Below are 18,623 nucleotides of genomic sequence, written 5' to 3' on the forward strand. Positions count from 1 at the left end.
AATCAGCTCTTTTACCAGCCCTTAAAAGGGCTTTTTGCGGGGCATTGTCACAAAGTAATCAGCTCTTTTGCCTGTAATCTAAATCCCCCTACACCGCCGCCACCTATAATAAATGTATTACCCCCTAATCTAATCCCCCTACACCGCCTCCACCGATATTAAAATTATTAACCCCAAATCTAATCCCCCTACACCGCCGCCACCTATATTAACTATATTAACCCTAATTATATTAGGGTTAATATAGTTAATATAGTTATTATATTATATATATATATATATATATATATATATATATATATATATATATATATATATATATATATATATATATATATATTAACTATATTAACCCAATCTAACTCTAACACCCCTAACTTAATTATTATTAAAATAAATCTAAATAATATTAATAATATTAACTAAATTATTCCTATTTAAATCTAAATACTTACCTATAAAATAAACCCTAAGATAGCTACAATATAATTAATAATTACATTGTAGCTATTTTACGGTTTATACTTATTTTACAGGTAACTTGGTATTTATTTTAACTAGGTACAATAGCTATTAAATAGTTAATAACTATTTAATAGCTACCTAGTTAAAATAATTACCAATTTACCTGTAAAATAAATCCTAACCTAAGTTATAAATACACCTACACTATCAATAAATTAAATAAACTACAAATATCTAAACTAAAATACAATTAAATACACTAAACTAAATTACAAAAAAACAAACACTAAATTACAAAAAATAAAAAAAGATTACAAGAATTTTAAGCTACTTACACCTAATCTAAGCCCCCTAATAAAATAATAAAGCCCCCCAAAATAAAAAAATGCCCTACCCTATTCTAAATTAAAAAGTAACCAGCTCTTTTACCAGCCCTTAAAAGTGCTTTTTGCAAGGCATTTCCCCAAAGTAATCAGCTCTTTTGCCTGTTAAAAAACACACAATACGGGGGGGCGGAGCAAGCCAGGCACCTGAGCGGTCGCAAGCTAAGAGAGCTCTGCTGCTATAATATACTTAATCCCTGATAAGACCGCTCAGGTTTGCCCTAGACCGTGCCAAACTATTACTGATAATCTGAGGACCAGTGCTGCAGGGTTCAGTAGCTGAGAGAGAATCTGAAGTGATAAATTTGGAGCATTCTTCTATCAACCGCGGCCTGCACACAATCTGCTTGAGGAACAGCCATTTTGCCGACCACGTGGAAATAGGAGCAAGATCTGACCCGAGCATATTTGCAGCTCTCTGTAGGCTGCCATTATGTCCCTAACAAGACTATCCATACACAGCCCTTTGGAGACTGATACAATATCGCCCGATCCAGAGAGCACCATGAGTCACGGCACCACTATAATTGACGCCATAGAGCAATGGGAATGTAATATGCTGCTCTCCTTAGATCTGCACTACCAAGATTTTAGGCTACATTTTAATCGCCTCTTCTCTGCTCTACTGGTGGATATATATGAACCGGAGGAAGACTCTTTGGTACAATATGACAACTGCAGGGACTTTGGTATGCACGCAGCTGCAGGGTGGGTCACACAGAGTACCATCAGCGACGACTTCTCTCAAGATCCCAATGGTGCCTCTGTAGCTTCTGGGACTGGCACTCATTTGGACGGACCGCCATCTCTGATTTTAAGGAACACTGGCCGAGATCAGAGCATTCTGCGATCTAATTTTCCGACATCACCGACCTCAAGCAATATAGCCAGACCACAGAGAAACGCAAGTGACTGTGAGAGCAAACCCGTAGCCCCCAAACAGGAGCCTAGTGACAGAGGCCTAAAGAAACAGTCACCGGAACATTTCCCTATGCCTACAGATGAAGTGAGATCGCTCAACTTCCACCCAGCACAGCAGATACACAGGCAGTATACCGGACTTGTGAACATTGCCCCTCTCTGTATTTTAGAGTTACATAAGTCCGGCATAGGTTAAATACTGACCACTTATATTGCACTACAAAAAGGATCTGTTCTTATTGTTAATTTTGGTGTTCCTTCTCCACTTAACGGTTGGTAATGTTTTCATGTTTTAATTGGGGTGACAGTTGAACCCCGCTGAGACATTTACGCTCTCTTACAAATCCTTATAGTTTATAGTTTGTACTGGATTTAGCAGCTTACATGCTGTTATGAATGTATTGCCCAACCTTACTATTACAGTTCTCTGTCATTTTCATATTCAATATTCTACAGGTTAACCTTCAATTACAATCATAGGGACTATCCAGTCGCAGTGATTATATTTTAGAGGCACTTCCCCAATTATTTTAACATTGGTTGCTATATCGGTCACCTACAATTCAAATATCTAGTAACAAGATGTAAATGCCAACTGCGACCACTAGAGGGGAGTAAATGATTAGTTAAAGTTTACCAGCTGCATTAGACTTACGTGATCTGCTCTCTGAAGGTATTAAGTTTACTATTAGTCATGTATTCTATAATTTTTAATGTGTTTCTTGGGAACTCCCCGATTGCTACCTTATTTAGTTGGAGGGAACAGGAACATTTTACAGGTTTTATGCTCTGTGATATGACTGTTACTTTCTACTTGCCAAACAGACCCTGCACATAGCTTAATACAGTAACGGGGGAAAACACTACCTCTGAAAGAACTGGTATAGGTGACCTACCAAATAAGGATTGATGCAAAATATCACTGTTTAATAAGATTGTCATGTCTTCTAGGATTTTTAGTGTTATTCCATTTGTGTTTTACTCTGACCCCTGTGTCTTGTGTGAAATCTACTATCCCTTTTTGTGCAAACTAGAGGAATGCCATATTATAGGGGTACACTAGTAAGGATTACTCTTAATGCTGACAACAAAGTTGTATTCTGGTTTAAGATAAGACATACATTTGTCTAGGGACTGTCTCATCTTTACAGGTTATAGAAATGGATAGCCACATATTCATCTGAGGGTACAGAAGTGGGAGTTCTAGCATGTAATAATTGGACAGTCTGAACCTAGGTTTAGGGCCACAGGGTATAGGGCCCGTACTCCTGTGGCAGACCTATATTTCCCTTACTGTCTGTACGTTTAAGCCTAGGTCTAGTTTTGCCTGTTTTCATGTATATGTCTTACCCAAGAAAGTTTGTTGAGTAATATTTTAGCCCTTAGTGGTTTACTTTTAAGATTAATTCCCAGTTTCGCACACACTACCATAGTGGTCCTTAGACATAAGACACACTGTTATATTCCACATACATATTTTTCAGCCCCTCACCTTTTATATCTTTTATATACTGGTCCCAGTGGAAAATAAAAGCCCGGTTTTGCTTTAGCTGTGAATCACTATCTAATAGATCTAACAGTCTAGTGATACTTAAACTATGATTCTTGGAATTCGGCCTTATAGTCAATATCTTACCAAGTTATAGTTTAATGCTATATTCAACTAAATATGCGTACTGTATGGCAAATACTAGATCTCAGTAACTTGAGTGCTTTTGATGTTTCTTTTTTTTTTTTTTTTTTTTTTTTCCAATCTTCACTATAACTGTACCTCCAACATTATTTTGACACAGCACAACCTGGTTTTAATCATATTGGATATTCCTGATGTGGCCATAAATACCCCCCCCCCCCCCCCCGCTCATTCGCCATGTACTTCCCCCTTATTAACCATATTATTTGGCCTTCTCAATTTAAAGTGCTCCGCCCCTCCATTCCCTCTCTCCCTTAATTCTTTCTGAGCGGCTTTGGTCCGCTGTATCCCATCACCCTACTCCACTTTCACTAATCCAGCTCATATTGGTCACACTTTAAAACCCTTTTGGAATCCTGTACTTAGCCTTTGCTTCTCATAGTGACCTTTCGGGTTGCTAATAATTTATATAAGGGTTTTTTTTTTATCATTTGATATTTATGATATTTGAGCTATGACCACTATATTGTTATCCAAATCATAAAAAAAAGAGGTTCCTATTATATAGACTCAAATGTATACTAGACAATATTCTCCTGTACTATCTCTCACATTGACTTATTTGATATTTAAATATAATTCTTAATACTGTAACCTATATGTTAATAGACATACGACTACCTTTGCTAGTCTGAATGTAATAAGTTGTTTTAATATTGGAGTCTTATTATGTCATGTATGTGCCTGAAACCTCAATAAAAAAATTTGTTCAAAAAAAAAAAAAAAAAAAACACACAATACCACCCCCCAATATTACAACCCACCACCCACATACCCCTACTCTAAACCCACCCAAACCCCCTTAAAAAAACCTAACACTAACCCAAGAAGATCTCCCTACCTTGAGTCGTCTTCACCCAGCCGGGCCTAACTCTTCCTCCAGATGTGGTCCTCCATCCCGGCGATGTCTTCATCCAAGCGGCAAAGAAGAGGTCTTCCATCCCGGCGATGTCTTCATCCAAGCGGCAAAGAAGAGGTCCTCCATCGGGGCAAAGTCTTCCTCCAAGCGGCATCTTCAATCTTCTTTCTTCCGACCTCCGACGCGGAACATCCAGCTGGCCTGACGACTGAAAGACGAATGAAGTTTCCTTTAAATGACGTCATCCAAGATGGCGTCCCTCGAATTCCGATTGGCTGATAGGATTCTATCAGCCAATCGGAATTAAGGTAAGAAAATTTGATTGGCTGATTCAATCAGCCAATCAGATTCAAGTTCAATCCGATTGGCTAATCCAATCAGCCAATCAGATTGAGCTCGCATTCTATTGGCTGTTCCGATCAGCCAATAGAATGCAAGCTCAATCGGATTGGCTGATTGGATCAGCCAATCGGATTGAACTTGAATCTGATTGGCTGATTGAATCAGCCAATCAGATTTTCTTACCTTGATTCCGATTGGCTGATAGAATCCTATCAGCCAATCGGAATTCGAGGGACGCCATCTTGGATGACGTCATTTAAAGGAAACTTCATTCGTCTTTCAGTCGTCGGGCCAGCTGGATGTTCCGCGTCGGAGGTCGGAAGAAAGAAGATTGAAGATGCCGCTTGGAGGAAGACTTCGCCCCGATGGAGGACCTCTTCTTTGCCGCTTGGATGAAGACATCGCCGGGATGGAAGACCTCTTCTTTGCCACTTGGATGAAGACATCGCCGGGATGGAAGACCTCTTCTTTGCCGCTTGGATGAAGACATCGCCGGGATGGAGGACCACATCTGGATGAAGAGTTTGGCCCGGCTGGGTGAAGACGACTCAAGGTAGGGAGATCTTCTGGGGTTTAGTGTTAGGTTTTTTTAAGGGGGGTTTGGGTGGGTTTAGAGTAGGGGTATGTGGGTGGTGGGTTGTAATGTTGGGGGGTGGTATTGTGTTTTTTTTTACAGGCAAAAGAGCTGATTACTTTGGGGAAATGCCCCGCAAAAAGCTGGTAAAAGAGCTGGTTACTTTTTAATTTAGAATAGGGTAGGGCATTTTTTTTTATTTTGGGGGGCTTTCTTATTTTATTAGGCGGCTTAGATTAGGTGTAAGTAGCTTAAAATTCTTGTAATCTTTTTTTATTTTTTGTAATTTAGTGTTGTATTTGTAACTTAGGTTAGGATTTATTTTACAAGGTAAATTGGTAATTATTTTAACTAGGTAGCTATTAAATAGTTATTAACTATTTAATAGCTATTGTACCTAGTTAAAATAAATACCAAGTTACCTGTAAAATAAGTATAAACCGTAAAGCTACAACGTAATTATTAATTATATTGTAGCTATCTTAGGGTTTATTTTATAGGTATTTAGATTTAAATAGGAATAATTTAGTTAATATTATTAATATTATTTAGATTTATTTTAATAATAATTAAGTTAGGGGTGTTAGAGTTAGATAGGGTTAATATAGTTAATATATATATAATATAATAACTATATTAACCCTAATATAATTAGGGTTAATATAGTTAATATATATAATATAATAACTATATTAACTATATTAACCCTAATATAATTAGGGTTAATATAGGTGGCGGCGGTGTAGGGGGATTAGATTAGGGGTTAATAATTTTAATATAGGTGGCGGCGGTGTAGGGGGATTAGATTAGGGGGTAATACATTTATTATAGGTGGTGGCGGTGTAGGGGGATTTAGATTACAGGCAAAAGAGCTGATTACTTTGTGACAATGCCCCGCAAAAAGCCCTTTTAAGGGCTGGTAAAAGAGCTGATTACTTTGGGGTAATGCCACGCAAAAAGCCCTTTTCAGGGCTATTTGTAGGGTTAGACTTAGGTTTAGTGGTAGAGATATTTTAGTATTTTAGGGGTTAATTAATTTAATATAGCTGGCGGCGGTGTAGGGGGATTAAATTAGGGGTTAATAATTTTAATATAGCTGGCGGCGGGGTAGGAGCTCACATTAGGGGGTAGGTAATGTAGGTGGTGGCGGTGTAAGGAGATCACATTAGGGGTAGGTAATGTAGGTGGCAGCGGAGTAAGGGGCTCACATTAGGGGGTAGTTAATATAGGTGGCGGCGGTGTAAGGAGATCACATTAGGGGGTAGGTAATGTAGGTAGCGGCGGAGTAAGGGGCTCACATTAGGGGGTAGTTAATATAGGTGGCGGCGGTGTAAGGGGCTCACATTAGGGGGTAGGTAATGTAGGTGGCGGCGGAGTAAGGGGCTCACATTAGGGGGTAGTTAATGTAGGTGGCGGCGGGGTCCGGGAGCGGCGGTTTAGGGGTTAATAACTTTATTAGGTGCGGCGGGGTCCGGGAGCGGCGGTTTAGCGGTTAATGCATTTATTATTAGGAGAGTGAGGGGTGATAGCGGATAGAGGGGTATACGTGTCGGGCTATGTTTGGGAGGCGTGTTAGACGGTACGGGAGATTTAATACTTTAGTCAGTTTTTGTAGGCGCCGGCAGTTTCTAAAGTGCCGTAAGTCACTGGCGACTCCAGAAATTTGTACTTACGCAGATTTCTAGATATCGCTAGTTTGTCAGACTTATGGCACTTTAGCATCTGACGGCGCCGTATATGGGATAGCTCGAGTTGCGAGCTGAAACTACGGGTGGCGCAGGTTTCCACGCTTGCGCCGAAACCTGCGTCATATATCGGATCGCGCCCCAGATTACACTAATATCTGCGTATACATTTTTTTATGCATGTGTTTTATAGTAGGGACGTGTTCTGTGCCTTTTTACTCAATCTTGCTACCTTTCAGAGAAACAGGGGGAAAATGTTTAGAGAATATGCCAGACCTTGCAAAGAACATTTAGCTACATCCATGGAACGCCCCTGTTTAGTTCAAAAGCAGAGGCAGGAAACTCATGTGATAAGGAATATTCAAAAGTGCATTAGGCGTTTTATAAACAAATATTTTATATGGCCACAGGTAGCAGCACTCAGCTCTTTTCTGGAGCTGGATTTATTTGTGTGAAAGTGCAACACACAAAGATCTGTGCAAATCTGTGCAAACCCGCGGTCATATTTGCCAAATGCATATGACTAGTCAAAATCAATGTATGGGGAGTTAGAGACATTGTAAGAGGCATCAAATTCTAGGCGCCCTCTTGTCTCAACGTCCTATGTTAGAGGGTCCCTTGCATTTGTGCAGGTTTTTTTCTAAGAAATTGTCCCCAGTGGAATGCAATTACAAAATTTGCAAAACTAGCCATAATTTTGGCACTCAAGGAATGGAGGCACCTTCTCAAAGGTACTAGCGTACCAGTGCTCATCCTCATTGACCACAAAAATTTGACTTACCTATCCGAAGCTAAACGTTTGTCGCCCCGACAGGCCAGATGAGCGATAGTTCCCTACCTGCCTGGTAGTAAGAATGTTAGGGCTGATGCCCTCGCTCATCAATTTTCACCTCTGTCCAAGGAGGTGAATGTACCCACACCAGTTATACCTCCTGACCATATTTTGGCCACCATACGTACCAATATGGCTTCTCCTTTGGAGGAGGAGATCCTGGCAGCACAAACCAATGTGTGCTTTGTACCTGAGAATCTGCGCACCAAACTATTGCCCACTTACCACTATCCTAAAGTCGCAGGTCCCCCGGGCAAGAACCAAATGATTTGGTCTGTCACTCGACAATTCTGGTGGGCAGGTCTGTATTCTGATGTTGTTGCGTATGTTGCCTCTTGTTCAGTCTGTGCGCAGAATAAGACTCCTCGATGTCTTCCTGTGGTTCTTCTCCAACCTATTGCTAATGGTAAATGTCCTTGGACACAGCTTTCCATGGACTTAATTTTCGACCTTCCTGTTTCCAAGGGCAATATTGTTATCCTGATAGTTGTTGACCGTTTTTTCAAAATGTCACAATGCGTTCCCTTGAAACAGCTGCCTACTGCTCAGGAGCTTGCTTTCATTTTTGCCCAGGAGGTCTTTCATTTACATGGGTTACCAAAGGAGATAGTCTCGGACCGGGGTTTGTTTGGCGGTCTTTTTTGCTCAAATGGGGATCCAGCTTTCCTTCTCCTTGGCCTATCACCCTCAATCCAATGGGGCTGCGGAATGGTGTAACCAAGCTCTGGAACAGTTCCTCCATTGCAATTTCTCAGATCACCATAATAACTGGTCTGACCTGTTACCTTGAACAGAGTTTGCTCGTAATAGTGAGGTGGGAGGGGTCGTTGAGGGGAGGGTACTGTCAGGGTTTCACCCTGCTTTTGTTTGTTATTTGTTGCAAAAATGTACACACCTGTCTCTCTTTGCGCCTACTACAGAGTGTGTAACACTGCTCACTACACCCAGGCTCTCTCTTATGGTCAAACTGGAGAACATCATCAGTGAGAGACAGGTTGCAGTCCCAGAATTATGATGTTATCAATTACTAATTAAAGTGCCTCAGTTTAGTCTGCATTTGCCCTTTCGTTGTCTCTGACTGTGAGTTCCTGTGCTCCTGATTCTCCGCTGATCTTTGTGTTCCTGACCCCGGCTCATCTGACTACTTGCTTTGGCTCCTGACCCGGCTTGCCTGATTACCAGCTCTGGCTTTGACTCCTAGCTTGTTATTTGGCTTTTGGACTCTTTATTATTTTTTATTATTATTAATAAAGATGTGATTAATTTAGCAATTGACATCTCTGGAAACCTGCTATTAAATTGGAGTTGTAAACTACTTTTAACTGTCGATAACTTTGCTAGCTTACTGCTCCATTTATAACGACTCATAGTTTGGGATGAACTTAGCCCCTCACCAATACAAAAGTTCACTGGTCTGCAGACTAAAGCCCAGTTTGTCTCCTCCAAATAGGGCAAATGATAGGCGGAGTTTGGTTATTGAAAAACACTTGCAGTAAAAATTATCATTTGTTTTAAAAAGGTTTAGATTTAGCTAATACATTATTTAATAGAAAACAATGTCCCAATAAATAGTTTTTTTTCTATGTAATTTCAAATTAGATTTTAAATTTCACATAACATACGTATTGGCAGAACTATTTTGTTATGAATTTAAATGTGATTTAACAATAAAATAGTTTACTGTGAGCTAGATTACAAGTGGAACGCTAAATTATAGCGCGCACACAAATGGCAAATTTGCCCATCTTTGGGCACACGATAATTAACCAGCATTTATAAGTGGCTGGTTATTGCTACCACAAGCTCTCTGGTTAATTTTCTAAAACTGCCACAAATGCCCTCAAATAGAGGGTATTATAATTTTTTATTTAAAAAAATGTAGTAGCACTAGGCAGTTTAGGGGCTTTAAAATGAGCGAGTCTGGGGTGTTAGAAAAAATGGAAACTGTGTCTTCCCTTTAAATATATATGTATATGATTATATACATATACTGTATATTTACGTGTTAATATGTGTATATACACCTATTAACAGATACATATATTTGTATATAGTCATATACATATATATTTACAAATTGCTGCCAATAGAAGAGCTACTTACCCCCTGCACTGCGCAAGTTATCATGCCGTGTGTTACGGCATAAGAACGAGGCTCCCCTTTGAGCCAATGGAAGCGCATTCTTGTGAGTGCAATGCTTCTCAGCAATGGGAACATTGCTTTCAACATTAGCGTGCTCTGGTATTACTAAGGGCTTGATTTATCAAAGCCCTATGGCTGCAAGTTCTCACAAGAACTTGCTCGCCGTAATTTAAAAAGAAGCGGTCACCAGACCGCCGCTTCCCTAAACTCTTCGCCACCTCTAAGGTGGCGAAATTCAATCTCAGCTGTCTAGTCTGACCGAGGAGATTGACAGCTCCTGCCCGCGCGTGATTGGCTGTGCGCGGGCAGGGGGTGGGATTGCATGCGAGCGCAAAATTGGGCTTGTGTGCAATGGTGATTTCCTGCTGCTAAATTCGCCCTGCCACAGGCAAGCTGAGGCGTACAGGGGCACGTATACGCGCCCCTGTCCGCCTCAGCTTTGATAAATCTAGCCCTAAGGGGAGTAGAAATAAATAAAAATGTGTTAAGAGAAATTAGTAAAAAACGTAGGGCATTTAAATTATTCAAAGAAAATAGTACAGACTCAACATACAATATTTATAAGGAATGTAACAATGCATGCAAAAAAACAATCAAATTAGCCAAAATTGAAAATGAAAAATTAATTGCAAAGTCTAACCCTAAAAGGTTCTTTAAGTACATAAATAGCAAACATTCTAAGAAGGATAATATAGGTACATTAAAATGCGTGGTGGGTAGCATGATAAATGACAGGGAGAAGGCTAAGGTACTAAACTAGTTTTTTTCTTCAGTATACCCAAGAAAGGAACCATTGGATGATACTTTGGAACAAAATAGAACATGCCAGTCCATACCATTAACTGGGTTATGTTTAGAGGATATCAGGAAAAAAATGGATAATATTAAGGTAAATAAAACTCCAGGCCCAGATGGAATACATCCAAGGGTGTTAAGGGAACTTAGCACTGTTATAGACAAACCTCTACTCTTAATTTTTCAAGACTAATTATCCTCAGGCATGGTACCCCAGGATTGGCATAAAGCTGATGTGGTGCCACTCTTCAAAAAGGGAAGCAGGGATGATCCAGGAAACTATAGACCAGTTAGTCTGACATCAATAGTGGGGAAGATATTTGAAGGGATTATAAGGGATTATATTGATGAGAATATTGGTGTAAACAAGATTATGAGATCTAATCAGCATGGTTTTAGGAGAAATAGATCATGTCAAACTAATCTAATTAGATTCTATGAGGAAGTAAGTAAAAATATAGATAAAGGGGAATCAGTTGATGTGATATACTTAGATTTTGCAAAGGCATTTGATACAGTGCCACATGAGAGATTAATGCACAAAATTAAGGGACTGGGAATAGCTGAAAATGTTAGCTCATGGATAAATAACTGGATAAAAGATAGGGAGCAACGAGTAGTAGTAAATGGATCATACTCAGATTGGACAAAGGTAATCAGTGGAGTCCCCCAGGGATCAGTACTGGGCCCCATTCTTTTTAATATTTTTATAAATGACTCGGAGCAAGGATTAAATAGCGACATCTCTATTTTTGCAGATGATACTAAGTTAAGTAAGTTCATTAGGTCAGAGCAGGATGAACTTTCATTACAAATGGATCTGCAAAAATTAGACGTATGGGCAAGTAAATGGAAAATTAGATTTAATACGGAAAAATGCAAGGTTCTACATTTTGGAAGTAAAAATAAGAAGGCAACGTATTATTTAAATGGGACAAAACTTAGCCAAACAGAGGAGGAAAGGGATTTGGGAGTAGTAATAGATAACAAGCTAAAGATGGGTGCACAATGCAGGGCAGCGGCTTCAAAGGCTAATAAGATACTAGCATATATTAAAAGAGGCATTGATTCAAGGGAGGAAAGCATAATTATGTCACAATATAAAGCCCTGGTGAGACCTCACCTTGAGTATGGAGTGCAGTTCTGGTGACCGATCGCAAAAAAAGATATTGCAGAACTAGAAAAAGTTCAGAGAAGGGCCACAAAGTTAATAAGGGGATTGGAGAAATTAACCTATGAGGAGAGGCTAGACATACTGGGTCTGTTTTCTTTAGAAAAAAGGCGCTTGAGAGGTGACATGATTACTTTAGATAAATATATTCAAGGCCCGTATTCAGAGATGGCAGAAGCTCTGTTTATTCCAAGAAAATTGTTTCTGACAAGATGTCACAATTTAAGGTTGGAGGAAAGGAGATTTAATCTCCTGCAACAGAAACGTTTTTTCACTGTAAGAGCAATAAAATTGTGGAACTCATTACCAAAGGAGGTAGTAAATGCCAATACCCTAGATCCATTTAAAAATATTCTGGATACATTTCTGTATATAAACAAAATTCATGGATACGATTGCTAGTATTAAATGAGTCACCTTTTAGTGGGGTTATTTAAGCTTAACTGGAGCTTTTTGTAAGTATTTTAGATTTGTATAGGTTGAACTCGATGGACTTCAGTCTTTTTTCAACCTTATCTACTATGTTTCTAAGAAAGCGATATTTAGCACTCCACTTGTAATCTGGCCCTGTGTGTTTTTTTTCATATCAATTTTTAAATTAACAATTTTTTGTGAGCTCTATTTTTACATGAAACACACTATTCTCAAGGTTAAAATTGAGGCTTCATAGTACAGGTGAGATTTCTTACATAATCTCACAAGCCCTGAGACCTTTAGAGAATCTGACAACTGGGGCGAGATTACATATGCAGCGCATGCATCAGCGCAAACTGCTGAAACCCGCGCCGCCCCTAATTTCACCTTGCACATCGGGGTATTATATATATGGCGCCGGCAGTTCATAAAGTTCCGCAAGTCAGATAAACTAGCGATGTCTAGAAATGAGTGTAAATACAAATTTCTGGAGTTACCAGTGATTTACGTCATGTTAGAAACTGCCGGCGCCTAAGAAAATTAAAAAAATATCAAATCTCCCATAAAAGTCTAACCCGCCTCCCATAAATAAACCTGACACGTAAAACCCCTATATCCGACATCAAACCCACATCGGAACTAATAATTAAAGTATTAACCCCTAAACCGACAACCCCCCACAACGCAATATGCCTAATTAAACTATTAACCCCTAATCCTCCATTTACTTACATCGTGATCTACCTAGTAAAAATATTCATCCCTAAATCCGCCAACCCCAACATCGCAAACTACCTAATAAATGTATTAACCCCTAATCCGCCATTAACCCACATCGCAAAGTACCTATTAAAACTATTAACCCCTAATCCGCCATTAACCCACATCGCAAAGTACCTATTAAATCTATTAACCCCTAATCCGCCAAACCCACACAACGCAATTATCCTAATAAAACTTACCCCCTAAACAGGCAAACCCCCACAACGCAAGTACCCTAATCAACCTATGAACCCCTAATCCGCCAAACCCCCACAACGCAAATAACTAATTTAATTACTAAGCCCCCTAACCTAACACCCCCTAAATTAACCACAATTACCTAAATTAAAAAGACACTAACGGCTAGATTTAGAGTTTTGTCGGTAAAGACCCGCGTAACTAACGCAGCTTTTTTTGCCAACGCACCCTTAAGACAATGCATGGTATTTAGAGTTGTCTGAAGGGCTGCGTTAGGCTCCAAAAAGGGTGCGTTGAGCCGAATGAACCGCCACTTCAACCCTCAATACCAGTGTTGCTTACGGTAACGGTAAGCTGGCAAAACGTGCTCGTGCACGATTCCCCCATAGGAAACAATGGGGCAGTTTGGGATGAAAAAAAACCTAACACCTGCAAAAAAGCAGCATTAAGCTCCCAACGCAGCCCCATTGTTTCCTAAGGGGAAACACTTTCTAAGTCTACACCTAACACCCTAACATGAACCCCGAGTCTAAACACCCCTAACCTTACACTCATTAACCCCTAATCTGCCGCCCCTGCTATCGCTGACACCTGCATTATACTATTAACCCCTAATCTGCCGCTCCGGACAACGCCGCAACCTACATTATACCTATGTACCCCTAATCTGTTGCCCCTAACATCGCCGACCCCTATATTATATTTATTAACCCCTAATCTGCCCTCCCCAACGTCGCCGCTACCTTACCTACACTTATTAACCCCTAATCTGCCGACCGGACCTCAACGCTACTCTAATAAAGTTATTAACCCCTAAACCCGTCGCACTCCCGCCTCGCAAACCCTATAATAAATAGTATTAACCCCTAATCTGCCCCCCCCCCCAACGTCTCCGCCACCTAACTTCAAGTATTAACCCCTAATCTGCCGACCGGATCTCGCCGCTACTCTAATAAATGTACTAACCCCTAAAGCTAACCCTAACCCTAACACCCCCCTAAATTAAATATCATTTTAATCTAACTAAATAAATTAAATCTTATTAACTAAAGTATTCCTATTTAAAACTAAATACTTACCTGTAAAATAAACCCTAATATAGCTACAATATAACGAATAATTATATTGTAGCTATTTTAGGATTTATATTTATTTTACAGGCAACTTTGTATTTATTTTAACTAGGTACAATAGCTATTAAATAGTTATTAACTATTTAATAGCTACCTAGTTAAAATAATTACAAAATTACCTGTAAAATAAATCCTAACCTAAGTTACAATTAAACCTAACACTACACTATCAATAAATTAATTAAATAAATTACCTACAATTACATACACTTAAATAAACTAAACTAAATTGCAAAAACAAACAAACACTAAATTACAAAAAATAAAAAAAGATTACAAGAATATTAGGCTAATTACACCTACTCTAAGCCCCCTAATAAAATAAAAAAAGCCCCCCCAAAATAATAAAGGTCCCTACCCTATTCTAAATTAAAAAGTAACCAGCTCTTTTACCAGCCCTTAAAAGGGCTTTTTGCGGGGCATGCCCCTAAGTAATCAGCTCTTTTGCCTGTAAAAAAAAAATACAACCCCCCCCAACATTAAAACCCACCACCCACATACCCCTACTCTAACCCAAACCCCCCTTAAATAAACCTAACACTACACCCCTGAAGATCACCCTACCTTGAGTCGTGTTTACCCAGCCGGGCACCGATGGACCAAAAGAGGACATCCGGAGCAGCAGAAGTCTTCATCCTATCCGGGCAGAATCAGCCAATCAGATTCAAGTTCAATCCAATTGGCTGATCCAATCAGCCAATCAGATTGAGCTCGCATTCTATTGGCTTTTCCGATCAGCCAATAGAATGCAAGCTCAATCTGATTGGCTGATTGGATCAGCCAATCAGATTTTTCCTACCTTAATTCCGATTGGCTGATAGAATCCTATCAGCCAATCGGAATTTGAGGGACGCCATCTTGGATGACGTCATTTAAAGGAACCTTCATTCGGCGAGTAGGCATCGGTTGAAGAGGATGGATCCGTGCCGGCTGGAAGAAGATGGCTCCGCTCCAGATGGATGAAGATAGAAGATGACGCTTGGATGAAGATGTCTGCCGGTCCGGATGTCCTCTTCTGCCCGGATAGGATGAAGACTTCTGCTGCTCCGGATGTCCTCTTTTGGTCCATCGGTGCCCGGCTGGGTGAACACGACTCAAGGTAGGGAGATCTTCAGGGGGGTAGTGTTAGGTTTATTTAAGGGGGGTTTGGGTTAGAGTAGGGGGGTTGTGGTGGGTTTTAATGTTGGGGGGGTTGTATTTTTTTTTACAGGCAAAAGAGCTGATTACTTAGGGGCATGCCCCGCAAAAAGCCCTTTTAAGGTAAAAGAGCCGGTTACTTTTTAATTTAGAATTGGGTAGGGACCTTTATTATTTTGGGGGGCTTTTTTATTTTATTAGGGGGCTTAGAGTAGGTGTAATTAGCCTAATATTCTTGTAATCTTTTTTTATTTTTTGTAATTTAGTGTTTTGTTTTTTTTGTAATTTAGTTTAGTTTATTTAATTGTATGTAATTGTAGGTAATTTATTTAATTAATTTATTGATAGTGTAGTGTTAGGTTTAATTGTAACTTAGGTTAGGATTTATTTTACAGGTAATTTTGTAATTATTTTAACTAGGCAGCTATTAAATAGTTAATAACTATTTAATAGCTATTGTACCTAGTTAAAATAAATACAAAGTTGCCTGTAAAATAAATATAAATCCTAAAATAGCTACAATATAATTATTCGTTATATTGTAGCTGTATTAGGGTTTATTTTACAGGTAAGTATTTAGTTTTAAATAGGAATACTTCAGTTAATAAGATTTAATTTATTTTGTTAGATTAAAATTATATTTAACTTAGGGGGATGTTAGGGTTAGACTTAGCTTTAGGGGTTAATACATTTATTAGAGTAGCGGCGAGGTCCAGTCGGCAGATTAGGGGTTAATACTTGAAGTTAGGTGGCAGAGATATTAGGGAGGGCAGATTAGGGGTTAATACTATTTATTATAGTGTTTGCGAGGCGGGAGTGCAGCAGTTTAGGGGTTAATACATTTATTATAGTGGCAGCGAGGTCTGGTCGGCAGATTAGGGGTTAATAAGTGTAGTTAGGTAGCGGCGACGTTTGGGGGGGGCAGATTAGGGGTTAATAAATATTATGTAGGTGTCGGCGATGTTAGGGGCAGCAGATTAGGGGTTCATTGGGATAATGTAGGTGGCGGCGGTGTGCGGTCGGCAGATTAGGTGTTAAAAATATTTATTATAGTGGCGGCGATGTGGGGGGACCTCGGTTTAGGGGTACATAGGTAGTTTATGGGTGTTAGTGTACTTTAGAGCACTGTAGTTAAGAGCTTTATAAACCGGCGTTAGCCCATAAAGCTCTTAACTACTGACTTTTTTTTGCGGCTGGAGTCTTGTCGGTAGAGGCACTTCAGCCAAGACTCTAAATACCGGCATTAGGAAGATCCCATTGAAAAGATAGGATACGCAATTGGCGTAAGGGGATCTGCGGTATGGAAAAGTCACGGTTTGAAAGTGAGCGTTAGACCCTTTCCTGTCTGACTCTAAATACCAGCGGGCGGCCAAAAGCAGCGTTAGGACCCCTTAACGCTGCTTTTGACGGCTAACGCAGAGCTCTAAATCTAGGCGTAAGTTACAATGAAAATAAAAAAGCTAACATTACTTAAAATTAAAAAAAAATAAAAATTAATGTAAGATTATAAAAAATAAAAAAAGTCTAACATTACATAAAATAATAAACAAAATGATCCAAAATAAAAAAAAAGTAAACCTATTCTCTATGAAAATAAAAAAGCCCCCCCTTATCTAATGCTAAACTACCAATAGCCCTTAAGAGGGCTTTTTGTAGGGCATTGCCCTAAGTTAAACAGCTCTTTTACCTTAAAAAATACGAAGTCCCCCCTCTAACAGTAAAACTTACCACCCACCAAACCCCCAAAAATAAATAAACCTAACACTAAAAAACCTAAACTACCCATTGCACCTAAAGGGGCATTTGTATGTGCATTGCCCTTAAAAGGGCATTCAGCTCTTTTACTACCCTTAAAAGTCCTTGCGCTGAATATGTGATACTGATTTGCGACGCGGTTCTATGTCAGCTTATGGGAGTAAAATTTTTATTTTTTTATTTATCTGACAACGCTGCATATGTAATCTTGCCCCTGGGTTCTAAACTTTGATGGCAGCACAAGTATTAAAAGAAAAATGCACATAATTCACATAGTAATAGAGAGAGTTTGGATACAACATGAAACAACAGTCCCAATGGTGAAATTATAATTTTCAGATTGTCGTAGTTAAAACACACACTATTGCTATTTTTTCTTATAACTAATATATTCAACCCAAGAAATAAATCAATTCTACTTTAAAAAAAAATAAAAAATATACTATACATTTTTACTTTTTTAAATTCACTAATCACATCTTACTTCCTTATGTGGATCTTTGTGAGCCTCCAGGGTTTTCATAATAGTGAGTTCCGCGTAATTTTTAAATCTCGATGGCTGATGTTTCAGTATCTCTTGTAGCACCCTTAGTGCCATAGCGCGAATAATATGCTGAAACAGAAAATGTAAGACAATCAATATATAAAATGCCATATACACAGAATTAGAAATAAAGGGAAGTTCCATCTGCATCTTATGAATTTTCTACATTTTTCTAAATCAGAAGCCTCTTATCACAAGGTATTCAAATGCATTTGTAACATAATTACACCCCCCTATTAAGGAAGGTTGATGAAAGTTGCAACAGTTGGGAAACACCCACAGCTCTGTCTGTTACTCACACACCTGTCCAAAAATTCAATCTCAGATTGTGATCAAATAGTCTTGTTTAACCACTTCTATAAGTATACAACTTACTATACTATAGCTCCCTCTAAGGGGTCGATTTATCAAGCTGCGGCAGACAGGGGCGAACATACGCGCCCCTGTCCGCTGCAGCTCGCCTCTGGTTCAGCATTGCACACGAGCGCTATTTTGTGCTTGCATGCAATACCGCCCCCTGCCCACGCACAGCCAATCAAGCGCAGGCAGGAGCTGTCAATCTCATCGGTCGCATGAGACCGGGGAGATTGAAATTCGTCACCTAAGAGGTGGTGAAAGGTTAGGGAAGCAGCGGTCTGATGACCGCTGCTTCATAAATACGGGCCCCTAAGGTTCACTTCTTTAGGTTATTTGCCACTCACTTCTATAAGTTATTTGTCACACACTGGCTCACTTCTATAGGTTATTTGTCACACACTGGCTCACTTCTATACACTTCTATAGGTTATTTGTCACACACTGGCTCACTTCTATAGGTT

General features: G+C 39.4%; 1 protein-coding gene across 1 annotated transcript in view; it reads right to left on the reverse strand.

The window, feature by feature from the left end:
- Nucleotides 1-18,623, reverse strand: part of LOC128661553 (CLIP-associating protein 2-like) — an 898,219-nt gene that overhangs the window by 74,747 nt on the left and 804,849 nt on the right. The window contains exon 26 of the mRNA XM_053715796.1: nt 17,746-17,874. Within this exon, the coding sequence (XP_053571771.1) occupies nt 17,746-17,874 (129 nt within the window). The remainder of the gene's footprint in view (nt 1-17,745; nt 17,875-18,623) is intronic.

Source organism: Bombina bombina, chromosome 5, assembly GCF_027579735.1.
Source record: "Bombina bombina isolate aBomBom1 chromosome 5, aBomBom1.pri, whole genome shotgun sequence".
NCBI lineage: Eukaryota > Metazoa > Chordata > Amphibia > Anura > Bombinatoridae > Bombina > Bombina bombina.